The 18269-nt window shown below is 36.5% G+C and overlaps 1 protein-coding gene across 6 annotated transcripts; it reads left to right on the top strand.

Annotated features, from left to right (window-relative positions):
• Positions 1–782: 782 nt before the first annotated feature.
• LOC127958035 (E3 ubiquitin-protein ligase KCMF1) lies at positions 783–18269 on the top strand. Of its 6 annotated transcripts, none has more exons than XR_008153933.1 (8): positions 783–866; positions 12118–12285; positions 13057–13196; positions 14250–14351; positions 16625–16802; positions 16928–17213; positions 17498–17813; positions 18098–18269. XR_008153933.1 is itself a non-coding variant. In XM_052556816.1 (7 exons), the coding sequence occupies exons 1-7, from the start codon at positions 1003–1005 to the stop codon at positions 17757–17759; spliced, it is 1152 nt and encodes a 383-aa protein (XP_052412776.1). In that variant the 5' UTR covers positions 795–1002; the 3' UTR covers positions 17760–18269. The 6 variants fall into 6 exon arrangements, 2 of the variants coding, with proteins under 2 accessions (XP_052412776.1, XP_052412775.1); XR_008153936.1 differs by having other exon boundaries at positions 795–1018; XR_008153935.1 differs by having other exon boundaries at positions 795–1018; positions 18095–18269.

The raw sequence follows: 18269 nt of genomic DNA, 5'->3' as shown, positions 1-18269 counted from the left end.
ATATATATATATATATATATATATATATATATATATATATATATATATATATATATATATATATAGCTGGTTGATATAATACTCCCAGTGTTTTTAACCAACATTTCTTGCAAATGCAGATTAAAATGATAAATTGTTCTAGTTAAAAACTTAAATGAATATATACATTTATGCATATTCATAAAAATCCAAATAAGTAGGCTAATAAATGAAGACTTTTTTGTTTAGTTTTTATTTAATAGTTTTTATTGATTTATTAATTGTGAAGACAATTCTTCTAAATTGTGGTTTCAATCTACAGTGGGCCCATTTAACATTTAAGTGCAAGTTTAAGCCTGAAGAGACTAAAATTTTCTGAGATTCATTGCAATAAAATATCAAACCCATCTGTAAGCAAACGTTCTAGACTTTTTCTCAGAACTAACTTTAATTTTCTGGCATTTTTAATGATAACCTCTCACATTCTCACACGGTTCGAATGCTTTTTTTAATTATTATTTATTTTATTAAAACCTAACAAACTTTTGGAGCACTGCTTGTACTGTCTTCAAATAAAAACCATTTGGTTTTATATTTTATTAGTATTCTTGAATTCACACGTTTATGAATTCCACATACGCTCGGCTCCACTGTTTCTGCATTTTGAATCGTAAAAAATAGTTACAGTTACAGTAGATGGCGATGTCAACGCTATCAGTCAGAACGGTCAGAACCCCCATTCAAGAGCTACACGAGTTTACCGCCCTTCAAACACCACAGAAGAAGAAGTAGAGGAGTGCTGCGCCCCCTGCCGGCAGACCGCGTCCGCTCCGTCTCGCACACACACTAGCGCTCGATGACAGACGGGGAGGGGGAAGCGGAGAGAAGTAAGCCCCGGATCTATCTTCAAGAGAGAAAATAGGAAAGAAAGACCGCGTCCCACTTTTATTTCGTTTTTAGCGGCACCTTTCCGACTCATAGACTTTAGGGAGCCCGTGGAGGGGCTGTGTCACTGTCTGTAGGATGTCCCGACATGAAGGTAGGTGCGAAAAAACCGCCGATCGCTGCGTCGTTGCCTTGAATTGTAGGCCAGTGCTGACCCGCGGCGTTGCCATGTTTTCAATTCAAAAGCACTGGGAAAGACTCATCATGGCGGCCGCCGTGAATTGTGCAACCTTTTATGTGCTTACACCGCCTCGGTGGCGCAAAGGGCGTTTTCTGGGAGCCGCTTGGTGTGATATTGAGCTGGGCCTGTGTGCTAGGTCGGGCCTGCTGCGGCTCGCTCGGCCGCGGGACGGAGGGTTAGTGTGTTCCCGCAGGTAGTCCGTGGAGAGGTCAGGGCTTCGGTTGGGCCTGATTTAAGACGCTTATTTTTAAAGCTTTCTGCTTTAAGTTACCCTTCTCTGCTAGAATGCCGACCAAGGTCCTGGACTCAGGCGCTTTAGCGGTGGTGGAGCTCAGTCTGACCGCTCTGGAGCTCTCTCTCTCTGTGTGTATGTGAGCCGTCTTGAGTCATGTCATGTTTCAGGCCAGCACAAGTGAATGACTTGCACGTCTGGGTTTAGCATTAGCTGGTGTCAGTGAAGCCATAACTTTGATTGCTTACCAATCTTACTCAATTATTTCTGGAAACTCGATTATATTTCGCTCGCTTTGTGAAGAAGATATTCAGTAGTGAGTCAAACGAGCACGTTTGGATACAAGGAAGAGATTCGGAATTTCAGTACTTCAGGACTTGATCATGTGGCTTTAGAAACATTTGTCCTGTTAAAAGTCACTTTGGGTGCACTTAAGTGTACTTAAAAGTCGGCAGAACCTCAGTAAGGGCTGTCAGTTTAAAATTAATAAGATAGTAATACTTAAGAAATGAATAACGTACCACTGACATTGCGATGAAATATCAGATTGAGTCTGTCATAGTTGTCATGAAGTCATGACCGCTGTTTTATTATAATCTTTTGGACATCGTACCATTGAATCTATGTTTTTGAATTTTACCATGGTATTTCCACAGTACGTTTTGGGAATCTTTACCCTCATCAAAAGTCCTGTGTTTATATAGTAGTATATAGTGATTATATTAAATGGTAATAATACCTTACTTTTTTATAGAAATGTACCATAATATAAATGATACTGCAAAGAATGTCTAAGTTCATGTCCAAAACTAATCCTAGGACATATTATTAATTATATTATTTATGTCTGAATTGAACCGAATTCTTAGTAACTCAATGTGAGTTATTAAAGGTATAATTCTTTTATACATTTGTTAAGTGCTTAATCTTTTTTTTTTCAAATCATAGTGAGCTGCCTATCTAAGACAGCATATGTGTGCATCATATGTGCCTGTGATTCTCAAATATGCTGTCTGGGTTGTCAGCTCACTAGATTTCAAGACGGCGACTGTCACCTGCCTGTGAATGAAGACTGCTTACATATGCGTCTAGTTTCTCTGCAAACAGCACACGGTGCTTGAGAGTATCTTTTAAGAGGATCCTAGTGCTGTGTAACACCTCAAATGATTATTGGTATAATATCTGAATTGGTGATAGTTTGGCATCTGCTCAGCTCTTTGGTTCAAGCTCAGTGGCAGAATTATTCTGACGTATCTGGATTCTGTAATTAATGCTTAAGGTTTGCTCAGATTGAAGGTATTTTATACAGTAGATATTTAAGATATGACTAGACAAGTCCATACTTAAGGAGTTCCCCTTGGGTTATTCACATGCCAGCTGCAAAAAATTGACACGTTTGTCTTCTATGTAGTGATTATTTTACAAAGACATACATTTTTGCTCAGAACTGAGAAATTCTGGGTTTTATTAAAAATAAAGATCTATATGATCCACATAGATGATGGAGGAGAGGGAGTTAAAAGCACAAAAGCACAAATATAATGGTTAATATTAATTTTAGGATATAGGATTTAGGTCCACAAAAGTAAAATAAATAAATCTATATCATTACATGAAAGTATGATTTTGTATAAGCCAGAATTGTCTTGATTTGATCAAATGTTTGCACCATATGTTTTGGTCCCTTTGTCAGCCTGGAACACTTAATAATTATTATTAATATTCAAGATTTGCACACTTCATACCCGAGCCCAATTGTTTTGATCCGTTCATCCCACTCTCCAGAACAATATTTTAAAGCCTCTTATAAATGTCTATGATTTATGCTGCAATTATTAAAATTGCTTGTTTTCAAACTTTTTTTAGTAAACAAACTGAGAGTGTTTATACATTCAATTAAGAACAATTTATTGAAATGTCATGATTTCATAAGTTTCAAGCACTCTGTTCTTCAATAAAAGCTGTATTTGTTGAGTAGAATTTCTTTATTTTTTTTTATTTAGATAATTGACTTTAGATCTTTGACATTTAATTTATATTAAAGTTAGAAAATGTTAATATATCAATAATAATTTATTCATATGTTTAAGTAACCCCTCTTGAAAGTTTACTGAGGCCCTCTAGTGGCCCCTGACCCTTGGTTGAGAACCACAACCCTAGATGCTGTCTGGGGTCATGTCAGGCCTTATTAAAACCTTGGTACTTTTATAATAACAGAAACAGCAATTAAATAATAGTATATATATATCTTTTTATATTACACAAAATTATGAAATTTAATATGAGAGTACACAGTTTTTCTTCTAGGCTATATTACAGTAGTTAGTGTGGGCTGTCTATGGATTGCTTTTATCAAGTTTTGTCAGTGTAGGAATTTTCTGGGAACTGAACCCTCCCACTGCTGGCACTATATTCAGCTAGAGCAACTAAATCAACTTAAGGGACATATGATGGGATTTCAAGTTTTCCTTTCTCTTTGGTGTGTAACAAGCTGATTGTGCATAGATAAGATCCCTGAAGTTGTAAAGACTAAAGTCTGAAAACCAAAGAGATATTCTTTATCAAAGTTAAGACTCTGCCACGCCCCCCTAAAAAGGCTTATTCAAACACGCCCCCACATATCTACGTCTTGATGTGGAAATATTTGCGAATTGCTGCCCAAATGTTCATGCAAAGAAAGAAGGCGTGGTTTCAGTAACCGCAGTTAGTGTTGAAGCAGCAATGTCAGGGAGATGCTGTGTGTTTCTAGGTGAAAGCACTTTATTTGGCCCCCCGAAAATAAATTGATTTAGGAATCTTGAACAGAACAGCAACTAGGGCTGTGGAAAAAATCAGATGTGATTTTCATGCGCATCTCATTAGTGCCTTCAGCACATGCGTTCAGATCAGGGTTGCCAGGTTTTCACAACAAATCCTGCCCAGTTGCTTCTCAAAACTAGTCTAAAACTAGCCCAAAAGCATTTCCTGGAGGTTCCCAGATAAAAATTGCTTCCCGGGGTTAAAATATACATTGTTTGGAAGGGTTGCCTTGGTAAAATTCACATTTGAGGCGCTAAATATCACGTTATTGGTATTGGGTTGCTTCAAACCACGGAAATGAAAAACAACCGCAGACTAGGCAACACTGGTTCATGTGGAGCGGCAGTTACTACACAGCCGCAGTCCACCGACAACTAACATAGAATCACTTTCAAAATCGACAAAGAATCGCCTGCGTTTTCAAAATCATTTTTAGTAGATTGTCAGTGAATTATGGCTGTGTAGTAAATGCCAATCAGTGTTGCCAAATCTGTGGTTGCTTTTCATGTCTACAGGTCGAAGCGATCATACCAATAACGTAATATTTAGCCCCTAAAATGCGAATTTTACCAAGGCAACCCTGCCAAAAAACTTATATTTTAACTCCGGGTAGCAATTTTTATCAGGGAACCTCCTGGAAACACGATTGGTCTATTTTTGAGGAATAGGGCAGGATTTGTTGTGAAAACCTGCCAACCCTGATCTGAACGCACATGCTGGAGATATACTTCTAATTACAGGAGCGTCTTTACTGATGAGATGCGCATGAAAATCGCATTCGATTTTTTGCACGGCCCTAACAGCAACACATTTTATGGACTACTGTTTTGTGAACCTAGGAGAGGAGTACTTCTGGTTCTTATGAATCCGATACTGTAAGTACGTTTACGTCTTGTAATTAGTTTAAGTATTTGCTATTGAATGTTCAAATGCAGAGTTTTGCGCGTCCAGTTTGTGTGCGCGCACAGAGAGAGAGTGAGAGACAGGGTCACTGTCAGCTGTCTAAACCGTCTGTGGCTTGTATACTGCAAACACATGAGCTTCATCACTGTGTCTGTCACGCGACTCTGTTTCACTTTTGAGCTTGAACTGATGGTAAAACTAAGGACATTATTTACATTCATTTTGAAAGATGAAGCTAGCGATTATGGAAGGGGGCATTACATTTCCGACGAGTGCATGTGGCATTCAGCCAATCACAATGCACTGGGTCAGTTGGCCAATCAGAGCAGACCGCGCTTGTCAGATGGAGGGACTTTGCAGAAAACTATGCTTTTGAGAGAGGCAGGGCATATAGAGGACCTACAATAATGTACAGTATTTGTTTTTTTGTTTGTTTGTTTGTTTGTTTGTTTTTTACTACATTAAAGCATACAACATTCTGTTATACCAAATACACAAAATAATGATCTTAAAAAAAAAGCATCATATGACCCCTTTAACACATTGATACAGAATTGAATTTGGAAAGTCAGAACGTTAATTTGGAACTGTTGTTTTATAAATGATTCATTGAAAGCGTAAAGAGATGTCATATGATCGACCTCACTTTTGCATAAAGCAAAATTTGGATTTGTGGTACGTGAGGCTGAGTACCCAATGAATCAGGTGTCTTGTTGTGTGGAGTGCATAGTAAATGGTAAACGTGTTAGGATGCATTAGCTTATTCCAATCAGGGTTTTTTGCAGGTCCTTAAAAAGTCCTAAATTTGATTTAAAACATCCTGCAGCTTCCCTGTCCAATGCTCATCACACTGCCTCATCTGGGTCATGGCACCAGTGTTAAAGGCTGCATTTTGCTCCGAGTAAGAACTGAAATAAGTAAGTGAATGAAGGAAGGCCCTCGAGCTCACCTGTTTTGATTCTCTCGGGAGACGTGCTCACTACAGCGCAGACAGGTTCTTGGCATTACCTTTGCTCTGTTACTCTGGTAGGGATGGGTACCTAGAACTGGTATTTTTTTAATCAGTACGTAATTGGGTCGATAACAGTATATAAAACTAAGCGACAACAGTGTCCGGTGAAATTTATGCAGTAGAGTAATAGTGAACAAAGGAGGGCAACACAAGTAATATAATGTAACGTTTACTAACAAAGCACAACATCTACCTCAATGCGCTGTATTATGTCATGAGGCTCCAGCTCAAACTGAAACTTGTGAGACACATTCACATCAAATGATGATTTGGTAGAGTTACACTCACAAGACTTATATGCAGTCACAAAAGTATGTTATTTCTGTGTGCTTAAAAGCCTTGTGGTTAATGGTTTCATTGCATGCTGTTCTAATATTATTCAGATCTTATACAGAGCTCATACACCCGAAGCTCATACACCCGAACCTTATTACTTAATTATCTTGGTTATCATCTGATTGCACTAATACTGTCAAAAACACACAAGGTTTACATATAAATACAGTTAATGTCTAAAGTGAAAGTAAACCGTTGAGAGAAAAACAGATGCTTGCACCTCTTAAAAGGACCGTACTAAACATTCTTCCGCTTTTCATTAAAGGGACAATTCACCCAAAAATGTATATTGTCATTATTTCCTCAGTCATGTTGTATTAATTAAGTATTAATTTTTATTTATTCTTGTGCTGAAAACTAAATATATTTAGAAGATTGCGGGTAACCAAACAGTTGCTAGTCCCCTCTGACTTTAATAGTAGAAAAAAAACCCAGCAACTGTTTAGTTTGCCACATTCTTCAAAATAACCTTTCATGTTCAACAGAAGAAAGAAACTTTTTCAGGTTTAAAACAAATTGAGAGTGAGTAAATGATGACACAATTTTCACTTGGGTGAACTATTCATTTAATGTTAATAAATTAAGACTCAAAGAGTGTCACTGCTCACTGCTCTTGAATGAAGAAATTCAGCAGTAATAACTTTTTCTAATTTTCAGCAACTTTTCACTTCATATTTTTTGCACCAAATAGTATCGATAACAGTATCGATAAGTATCGGTATCGATAAGCAGTATCAGTATCAATAATGATAAAAGGTAAACGATACCCGTCTCTACTGATCCAATTTACTGTTACACACGTATTTATATTTCATTCACATTAACTTTTATTAAATAAATGATGGAGGTTTGTGTGAATTATCACTAAGTGACCCATTCTGACGTTTTTGTGTGTATCTGACTGTGTAGGCACGCACCTTGAGTTACAAGATGACTTTACATGTCTCCCGAGGAGCAGCACGTTCTTTTTTGCACTTTTAAAAACATTAATAAATTGAATCAAATTAAATCAAGTACGTCCCACTTTGCAAAGTCATGTTATATTATTTTACTGGTTTGCATGTGAAATTGGGCTTTTATGGTGGAGTGAAAGTGCACCGCTAAAGAGGTGGAATTTGGCAGAATAATCGTTTTCCTCTCGATTATTGTATTTTCATGATCATTGTAGGCCAAAATCGAAATCAAAAATGTATTGCGATTTAATTGCACAGCCTAATTTTGAGTCAATGAGCAATCCATTTGTTACGGTATTTAGCAATCTTTGTTAATGCTAGTTAATAAAAAAATAAAACTTTTCATTGTTAGCTAATGTTGTTAGCTCAGTCAGGTCCATTAATATTAAAACTACAACTTTTGATTTTAATAAGGTATTAGTAAAATGTTGAAATGAACATAAACTGAGATTAATAAATACTTTAGTATTTTTCATCATTAGTTTAGTTAACTAATATTTAAAAAAAGAGCATTAGTGTACAGTGTTACTACTATAGTGAAGTTAGAACACTAGTCTAAAAGAAAACAAGACAACAGACAAAGAATGTTCAAAACTACTTTTCATAATCATCTAGCCAGTGGATTGTGTGACATGTTTATAGAAGTTAAACTATTTTTGCCTGTGAATCGCCAGCACTGCTTCCTCGAGATGCAGTGGCCAGAGACTTGTGGCTTTGATGACAGCTGTAATGTTTTAAAGAGATTACATTTGAAGGCACAACTTCCCTGAGAGAGTTTACCGTGCTAACAGTGTGAATCAGTTCTGTAAGGTTAAAGGGCAACAGACTGGGTGTCTGTTCATGCACAATCCTTGGCTCATTAAATATTCATACTTTGTACGGTCACAGAAACTTTCACATGCCAAATACTTTTAGCGTTTAAAGGAAAGGGGTTAAGAGTTGAACGGTGACCACAAACCTTTCTGTTTTACTTCTGTTTTTGTCTTTGCATTTCTAATGCCTGTTTCACAAATGATCTGCTTGCTGTTTTTATGCAGTCAGCATGTGGTCCGGAAGACGCACAAACACTACATTTACCCATTGTTTTGATTTCAAATCCAAATTTTGTTACTGTAAATGGTTTTTCAGCATTGAGATTTTTTAACGGAGTACTGCAGTATCATACTTCATAGACCTATTTATGTTTAAATGCAGTAAATTAAACAATGTATTCAGTGATTTTGACTTCTACTACTGAATGGAATGTAAATTTATATTTTTAATTGTTCAAGCAAGTTGAAAATCATTTGAACAGTCTATAGCCTACTTTCCTTGTTAAAAGATATTTGTATCTAATTTTCACTCCGAATTAGACTTTATATCTCGTATATGTGAGATGAAAAAGTCACAATTAGTCCTAGCTGTTTTAAGTTTTATTCAGTGGCGGAAACAGGTTTCAGTAGAAATTGACTTATTGTGTTTCCAAAAATTGCAAATAACTTTGCAACATTTCCACTAATGGACAACTTGGAGAATTATTGTTGTTGTTATTAACCTTGTAAATATACAAGGTTTTTCAAATTTGAGAGATGGATCTAGACAACCCATGACTACGAGAACGCAGGATTAAAATGATTCTTGGCTAACAATTTCAATTTAAAAAGTTTGTAATGGAAGGGGAATTCTAGAAAGACCTTAGCAGACTTCCAAAGTAAGAAATAGGACAAAATAAACATTATCACCCCCTTAGGATTTTGAAGAGTTCCCACTATCTTCTAAGTGAATTCTAGATCTTATGTTTTGTATCTTAAAGATATGTAAATTATAGATTTGAATTAAAAATCATAAAACTATCGTGTCTATATATCTTTCTACACACATATATATACAAACACACCAGAGGTTGCTTTAACTGAACATTTTCCATAATTTATGGATTATTTTTAGCAGTGACAGATAAATCTGAAGTCCATCTGTCACTTTGACCGATTACACTGAGGGTGATCTATTGTAAATTATAACTGTAATTCCAACCCCGTCCAGTTGGTGGAAAGTGTGCTCCAGTGTGACAGCAGAGAGCGAGGGATCATCAGACTCCAGAACAAAAATAAAACTATAACGAGTCTTTTGCTATGCCTTTGAATATGCACAGGCGAGTACACACTAGTAAAGCGAAAGAGATGATCAGTTCACATGCACTGTCACTTCACTTGATCTGAGGTGTCTACAGCGATCTATAATGCATCATTAAAGACTGCCAAAACGGTATTTATTGTTTGAATTTCCTAAAGTAATGGACATAATTTGAAATCTGAGACTTTGTTTCATATCAAAAGTAACACCTCACAAATTTTACCCCATTGTGATTTATTTGATGGGAGGTACAGTATATGTACGGGTCAACTGAAAACCTAATCGCCTGGGATTTAAGAATAGATATTGGTTCATTAAAATTAGAATCCATTACAATCGAGAAATCTATTTATTAAATTTTTTTTTCAAAGCACCCTCCAACAAAATCAATATCACTCTCAGTTAAAGCTGTAATAATGGCATTTTGTTGCAGATTTGGCAAACTATCCAGTGCATTTGCACTTTGGAGATTAGTTTCTGTTTCAAAGCGTTGAGCAGTGTTGACCAGTGTAGCCAGTCACAGACATATCTGTTGATTTCTTGAACCCAACAGCCAATCAGAGGTAGTTTGGAGCCGTGCCTAGCTCTAGCATATTTCCGTAGCATATATGCAATGCTGTTTTACATTTGATTTCTTTATTCAATTTCTGTACCTAAAAACTAATGTTAGACCTACCTAAAAAAATTAGTATTTAACAGTATTGATTTTTCCTAAACATAGCACATACTGAACCGTACTGAAACAATGACTCTAAAACTGTGATACAAACCGAACCACGAGTAAGTTGTACCATTCCACCCCTTACACTAAATGTATATATTCAGTTATGCCAAGCTCTAAAATACTTTTTGTAAATTCATTGTTTAAAAACCTGAAAAACACTTTTGGAATCCTCAAGTTTAATTTTACAGAAACTAGTAGTGTCGGGCCTTCAGATATTGTGGTAGACAATGGGGGAGCTTGGAGTCAGAGACGTTGGGAACATCTAAAGTTATTCGATTTTTTTTTACTTTGTTGTCAATGAAAAAAAGGAAACTGAAATGCATAGAAAGCCAATTCCACATTTTTCAGTTGGAGCAAATGGAGATCTTCATCTTGTGGTTTAGTTTGAATCTGTAGTTTGGTTTGTTTGCAGGACTTTACTGTGAAAAGGCAGCAGAGGTCATTTGGCAGGTTAGAAAGGAAAATGCTAGTTATAACTCCCCAAACCTCATTTCTAACCCAGATATATGTGAAACCACAATATCAGACTAACAGTGTGGTCAGTACTGAACAATGAAAATCTCTTAGGCTACATATTTCCTCTTGGGAACTAAGAGGCTATCTGATTCAATTTTACAAGCAAACATTTCATTATCTGAATCTGGGATTAATTCTCCCAGCATGGCAGCAGTTTGTCAGAAGCTTTTGTCTGCTTTGCTTATGTCTCATTCTTTTGGATGCAAATAAGACTTGACGATGCATCCTAATTCACATGCTACCCATAATATAATAATTGACTAATCATTCTAAAAAAAAAAAGCCCTGTATAATTTGGGGTTTGGGCTTCACCTTCAGTTGATCAGAAGCATTTCTTCGGGGTTGTGTATGTAAAACAGCTTGACAATAAAAATTTTGAAGAATATTATTAACCAAACAGCTGACTGTACCCATTCACTTTCTATAGTTTGAAAAAATGAGCAGACACAGTAGGTTAGAGATATTAATAATTTGACAAAATATATAATGACCCATGTTGTTTATACTGTTCTGTGAAGTTGTTTAAACATCAGTAGCCAAAAGGGGGTGGAGCTATCAAACTCTCACTGTGCATAGTAAACGTATGCAAGTTGTGCTGGAGCCTTTATTTGCAATCTTGCAGTATTACATTTAACTTTACTAAACAGGCTTTGCCTACTCTAATCTAAGAGTTTAGTGTTTTAAATCTGCTTCTGGTTACAGAAAGATTCATTCTTGCTTGTTCTAGTTCTGTAGTCATTTTGGGGTGTTGTGTTGATTGATATAAAGAGATGTTTTTTTAATTTGGCTCTAATGAATTGGAGTAGGTTCACACCTGATGAGAATATTTGTTCAAATGTTTCAATGTTTTTAGCAGGGGTCTGGTTTTCTCTTCTATTTTTCCAACTATATCCAAGTATAGCCTAGTAAAACCCACTGCCACATAAAACTCCATGTGTTCCCCTAAATATGAGCTAAAGATAATGAAATCTGCTCAAACATAGTTTTATCCAGGCCCGGTGCCAGTTAAATAATTAGTGTGCTTAAGAAATTAGAGATTGTGCATTTTTTGTCCCGTCTATTGCTCTTTCGAGTGTGAATCCCGCATTAATATGGAGGATTTTCATTCCCCAATTTCAGCGTGTATATGGCTGAAAAGCAAATGTTGAATCTGAATGATTTACATATATCCTAGAAAGCACACAAAGAGCACTCCCTTTCTAATCACTAAAAAGCTGTTACTTTGATCACAACACTGGATCAGTTTTGCTCAGAAGTTAATGGTAAATATCTGCTTTTTTACAATGTGCAGAAGGACTGGATACATTTTTTTTTTGAATGGATAGAAACTAACCAGGCAAACATTGTCTGAGATCAATGCGATCGGGGTCTTCATAGAGCCTTCTGCTGTTGTTCGGAGTTAAATGTCTCTGTGTTCTCCCACAGGTGTGAGCTGTGATGCATGTTTAAAAGGGAACTTCAGAGGGCGCCGATACAAGTGTTTAATTTGCTACGACTACGACCTTTGTGCATCTTGCTACGAAAGTGGAGCCACAACAACTAGACACACCACGGAGCACCCAATGCAGTGCATACTAACCAGGGTAGACTTTGGTAAGCTGTGATGCCAATAATGTCATCATTTTCACTCTTTATCACTTCATTTTTTAAATGGCTCAACTGCTCTGTTATTTGTATGCATACTTTGCAACAACAAAAACAAAAAAGCTAGATGGTTGAATGTTTAAAAAATTAAAACATAAATATTAGTATTGGAATTTATGTGGTGCATTTAATTATATAATCTTTAAAAATAAATTTAATTTAATTGTAAGAATATTTTATACCTTTCAGAAGTTACAGCATTTACAATAAATGATTTAATATATTTTGTAATTTATTTTAATTTATGCATTTAGCAGATGCTTTTATCCAAAGCGATTTACAGTGCATTCAGGCTATCAATTGTTACCTATCATTAATTAATAAGTATTAATAATAAAAAAAAATATATATATATATATATATTTCAGAAGTTACAGCATTACAATATATTATTTAATATATTTTGTATCAATAATATATATAAGTAAAAAAAAAAAAAAAAAAAAAAAAAATATATATATATATATATATATATATATATATATATATATATATATTATATAAAATATAACTAGCGGTATTTCAATTACAAAAACTAAATATCGCAGTGTGAGTTTTTTTTTTATATATCGTACAGCCTTACGAGAAAATGTTTCTTAAAAACATTCAAAACATTACAGAATATGAACAGACCATCCTGACAGTTGAACCCTGATCTTAGTAATGCTGGTGATGGTAAATGAAGAGATTGTGATTGACTTTTATCTGAACTCTCTGCAGACTTGTATTATGGGGGGGAGGCATTCTCAGTAGAGCAGCCTCAGTCATTTACTTGTCCTTACTGTGGTAAAATGGGCTACACAGAAACATCTCTACAGGAGCACGTGACCTCAGAGCATGCAGAGACCTCTACAGAGGTGGTGAGTACACATGCTGTCTTTGCTAAAATTGTGTGTTTAATTAGTCTCATAACTAAATGGGATGTGATTAGGTTCCAGTGACAACACTAGACGCAGCAAAATCAAACAAAAGGAGCATGTTTGCTGTTTTGCACTAGAAAATATGAATCAGTAAAAACTAAACCATTTAAAAATTAACTGTACGTATTTACTGATGGTCTTTATATGGAGTTCACAGCTTTGACTTAGAAAGTTTTATTTTCTTTCAGAGATAATCTGAGTCATGCTCAATGATATTAAAAAAACAAACAAAAAAAATAATAAACTAAATTTAAATTAAATCATTTTACGACAAAAATCACATAATCTGTATGTGAGATAATAGAAACAATTTCAGAAATAGAATCCCTGGTTTGCACAGTGTAACTGTTGCAATTGGTAAAGAAACCTTTTATCGTGCATCACAGAGTCTCTCTGTGTCTGATTATGACATGATTTTATCCCATGATGACTACTGTACAGTAGGGCTGGGAACTGGGTACTACAAATTTTAGGATTTGATTTAGTTTTCATCTCAATTTGATTCGATACCAATTACCGTAATGAATTTGTATGTACAGTCAGTCAGGTCAGATTTTTATTTATTTTTAATTTTTTAACATAGTTTTTCTGAGCAAAATGTAATATTACTACATTAATATATTTGTCTTTCAATTATAAGAATATCAGCAGCTCCTTGTCTGCATGTTCTGCTGGTTACAGACACATGACCACAAAGATTTGGTTTTCCAGTGTTATTACTATAATCTATTTTTTAATAAAGCCCATGCTGCATAACAACAAACCTTTTGTGCCTAACCCACTTTTTTGAGGACTCCATAGCAATGCATTATGTTCATTTTACACTCTGTGTGAATCCACCCTTTAGACTTGTTTCAGACTGAATTAGGTGTGGGATTTGGACTAGTAATGATAAGCTGTAATAATGAAAATAATGCAACCATGAATGAGCATGTCCATCTAATCTGAGGTTACATTAATTCATTATTAATATATATCTATTCTCTGTTACAGATTTGCCCAATCTGTGCAGCTTTGCCTGGTGGCGACCCCAATCATGTGACAGATGACTTTGCTGCTCATCTCACACTTGAACACAGAGCACCTAGAGATTTAATATCCTTTTATCTGAACCTAATGTGTATTTGTATAATGGACTTCTTTCATAAAACCCTTCCATTCAGTCTTCAATTTATTCTTTACGTAAGAACAGTTTACACACATTGGTTCTGCTCATGTATAATGACTGAGGCCCATGTGTTCAAGTCACGTCAGAGATAACCTTACAAAGGTTTATTGAGGTTTCGTGTCCGTACATCTTTAAGAAATATAAAGATTTTTCTCACAGAACCTAAAATTCTGCCATTTATTCATGTCACTCCAAACCTTTGTTTTTACTTCTATGTATTACAAAAAATATTTCAAAGAGTAGTTATGGTTGCTCTTTTCTGTGCAATTGCAATGAATGTGGAAAGCTTCCAAAAGAATTCCAATGTCTGATTCATCGAATTATTTTGAATTAGATCTTTACAAAACCTTACTGAATGATTTGTTCACAAACTGGGCTGTGATTCGCACATCAAGCTTCAGTTCTTGATCTTGTTGCAGAGTATGAAAGCTCACTGGAACTGAAGATTGTCAGTGAATTTAAATTTGAGTTTTAAATCATTATTATATTACTTCAGTGGTGTCTTTGTGTCATATTTGATCTTGAACAATTCAGTCACAGCTCATCATAAATCTATAAACAATTGTGGCCAGTATAGTCAAAGTTTCTTCAAGGCAAGTCATGTTACTCGGCGGCCATCTTTGAAATGCCTCTTGGTCATTTAAGTGCAACTCCTATCACTTTGAATGGGGAAACATCAAATTCTCCAAAACTGTTCACTAAGCTTACGATTAAATTTTATTTTTGAAATCAATCAATCACCTTTATTTATATAGTGCTTTAAACAAAATACATTGCGTCACCAGTGAAAATCACCAGTGAAATCTGACAACTGTGTCATAAATGTTGTTACTTTTGCTCAAATAGTTATAAAAAGCTTTTTTTTACTGGCTAGATCAGCATGCACAGTCCTGAACGCACATCTCCGAACAGGACTGGGACTGTTTCTATTGCTACCAGGACTTCTAACAGCAGCTGCTGTGACGCGTTGACTTTACCGATTAGCAATTGGCTCTTTTGCTCAGAAGGCGGGGCTTCCTGCAATTGCGCGACCATATTGATCGTTGCATTTTTCCCCATTCAAAACTATACGAGTGACACGTCTTGGGTATTCTATAGTCTTTGGTATGGTCTCCTAGTAGAATGTCTGCTTTTGTGTTCCATGAAAGGAAAGACCACTTTGAATTGACATTAGTGTAAGTAAATGACTAAATGAAGTTTAGTTTATTCTAAATTAATATACTAATTTGCCGTATTCTATTTTCAACCTGCTTTACATTGTAATGTTGGTAGTACAATGTTTACTCCTCTGTGTTACTTTCACTAAGATACCCATAATATTTGTCAGTAAAAGTTCACCTGATGACACAAAATGCATAACTTTGCATCATTTTTGTATTACTGCCCAGGAATTGTTTTATTAACAGTTTTAAACTTTACTTAAAGGCATAGTTCAACCAAAAATACAAATTCTGTCATTAATTACCCTCATGTCATTCCAAACTTGTAAGACCTTCATTCATCTTCAAACACAAATGAAGATATTTTTGATGAATTCCAAGAGCTCTCTGACCTACCCGTAGAAAGCAAGAATCCTAACAAGATCAAGGCTCAGAAACATAGCAAGGACATTGTTAAAATAATCCATGTGACATCAGTGGTTCAACCATAATTTTACGTTGTTTACACTTTGATCTGAACGTAAACAATGTTTCCGTATACATATGTTGCATATGTTGTTTACGTTCATTGGATTCTCTCCAAAATGGCTCTATAGGGTTTGTTTTCTCTGCACACAAAAAGTATTCTTGTAGCTTCATAAAATTACTGTTGAACCACTGATGTCACATGGATTATTTGAACTATGTCATTGCTATGTTTCTAAACCTTAATCGTGTAAGGATCCTTGCTGTCTATGGGAGGGTCAGAGAGCTCCAGGGATGTATCAAAAATATCTTAATCTGAGAATAAACGAAGGTCCTCCCGGGTTTGGAGTGACATGAGGGTGAGTAATTAATAACAGAAGTTTAATTTTTGGGTGAACTCTCTGTTTTAACAGTGAAAGTGATTTAGTGATGGAAAAAGTGTGGAGCAAAAAAGTTAATCAAATCACAACACATTAACAGACTCAAACCTTAAATTATGTTAGATGATTCATTATGAGAGGTGATGTGTGTGTAGTGACATTCTCAACCAGTTATTCCTTAACCAGTGTGTGCACGATGAGAGCAGCGGCGTACGGCACGTTCGTCGGATGTTCCACCCTGGGCGGGGACTGGGCGGTCCGCGGGCACGCCGGACTAACATGCACTTTACCAGCAGCTCCACTGGTGGGCTCTCCTCTTCACAAAGCTCCTCCTACTCTCCAAGCAATAGGGAAGCCATGGACCCCATAGCAGGTGTGTAATACAGACCTTAACTTAATTGGCTTATGGACTTTAATTTTGTTGATGCAAGTGCTGTTTTGAATGTCTTCTCACACACTCTTTTTTTGCCGTCTTTCTGATTGTGTCTACATCACCAGAGTTGCTCTCTCAGCTGTCAGGTGTGCGGCGCTCCGCGGGGGGACAGCTCAACTCTTCTGGCCCCTCGGCCTCGCAGCTGCAGCAGCTGCAAATGCAGCTTCAGCTGGAGCGCCAGCAGGCACAGGCAGCACGCCAACAACTGGAGACGGCACGTAACGCTACACGCCAACGCAGCAACCCTAGCAACATCAGCGCCAGCATCCCGCCACCCAGCACCGCCACAAACACAGCCATGACTGAGAGCAACCCGCTGGCCTCCCACAGCTCCCAGTTTCTTCTCTCACGGTATGGCTCGGACTTAACCATACACTTAAGGTTGTTTATGTATTATTAAAGGTTTAAGGCTGATTTATACTTCTGCATCGGACCTACACCGTAGCCTATGCGTAGACTACGCCGCTAGAATCCCTCCCTCCGTTTGTACTTGAGTTTTGTGTGTGTTTATGTGCACTTTAATTTATTTAAAATGTACACCTCCTTATATAAGGACAGAACAAGTGTCTTATCATTTATTATACTTTCTAGTTTCTAGATTTCTAGTTTAGTATTTGTCCATCTAATTTCACCAGGTTGAACGAGCCGAAGATGTCCGAGGCAGAACGGCAGTTGCTGGAGAGCGAGCGCGCGGACCGCAGCCTGTTCGTGCAGGAGCTGCTGCTGTCCACACTAATGCGAGAAGAGAGCTCGTCTTCCGACGAGGACGAAAGGCGAGACTTTGCTGACTTCGGCGCCATGGGCTGCGTGGACATCATGCCTTTAGATGTGGCTCTGGAGAGCCTCAACCTGAAGGAGAGCTCCACAGGCAAGGAGCCTCCACCACCTCCTCTTTGATGATATCCCACCACAACGCAGACAATGTCCTCTGTGCTGTAACTGCCAATGACGGTGGGCAAAAAACACAGCTCTCTCTAATTTTGTTCTTTTTTTTTTTTCTTTTTTTGGTGATTGTAATTTCAGGTCTGTCACCTTTTGTTACATTGTATAAATCCATAAAAGGAGAGCGAGAGGAAAAAAATCCAAATACATCAAATACAGGCGTGTGAGAGAGTGAGAGAAACCTAGAGACCGATAAACGGAACGAGAGAGAAAATAAGAAATATAAATATATAAATAAATATATCTATAAGTTGATAATCAATTCCACATAACTCATTTTTTTCCTTTAGCAGGTGAGCGTAGGTATCTGTGGCAGACCTCTGCTTCCTGTGTCTTGCAAAAGGCTCTCCTTATAAATACTCCACATTCAAAAACTGAAGAGGAAACAAGAGACCTTCTCTAATGAAGCTGCTGTGTGTATTTATGAATATTAATGAATAAAAGTGCTTGGATGGTTTACCATAA

This window comes from Carassius gibelio, chromosome B5, assembly GCF_023724105.1.
Source record: "Carassius gibelio isolate Cgi1373 ecotype wild population from Czech Republic chromosome B5, carGib1.2-hapl.c, whole genome shotgun sequence".
NCBI lineage: Eukaryota > Metazoa > Chordata > Actinopteri > Cypriniformes > Cyprinidae > Carassius > Carassius gibelio.
The sequence above is the reverse complement of the archived record's forward strand: the minus strand, read 5'-3'. Positions and strand labels throughout refer to the sequence as shown.

Bases quoted from the DNA above. Each gene is read 5' to 3' on its own strand.
- LOC127958035 (XM_052556815.1), top strand. From the start codon at position 836: ATGACAGACGGGGAGGGGGAAGCGGAGAGAA. The intron at 867-12,117 runs GTAAGCCCCGGA...GTTCTCCCACAG, and splicing joins GGAGGGGGAAGCGGAGAGAA to GTGTGAGCTGTGATGCATGT. The intron at 14,352-16,624 runs ATATCCTTTTAT...CAGTGTGTGCAC, and splicing joins ACAGAGCACCTAGAGATTTA to GATGAGAGCAGCGGCGTACG.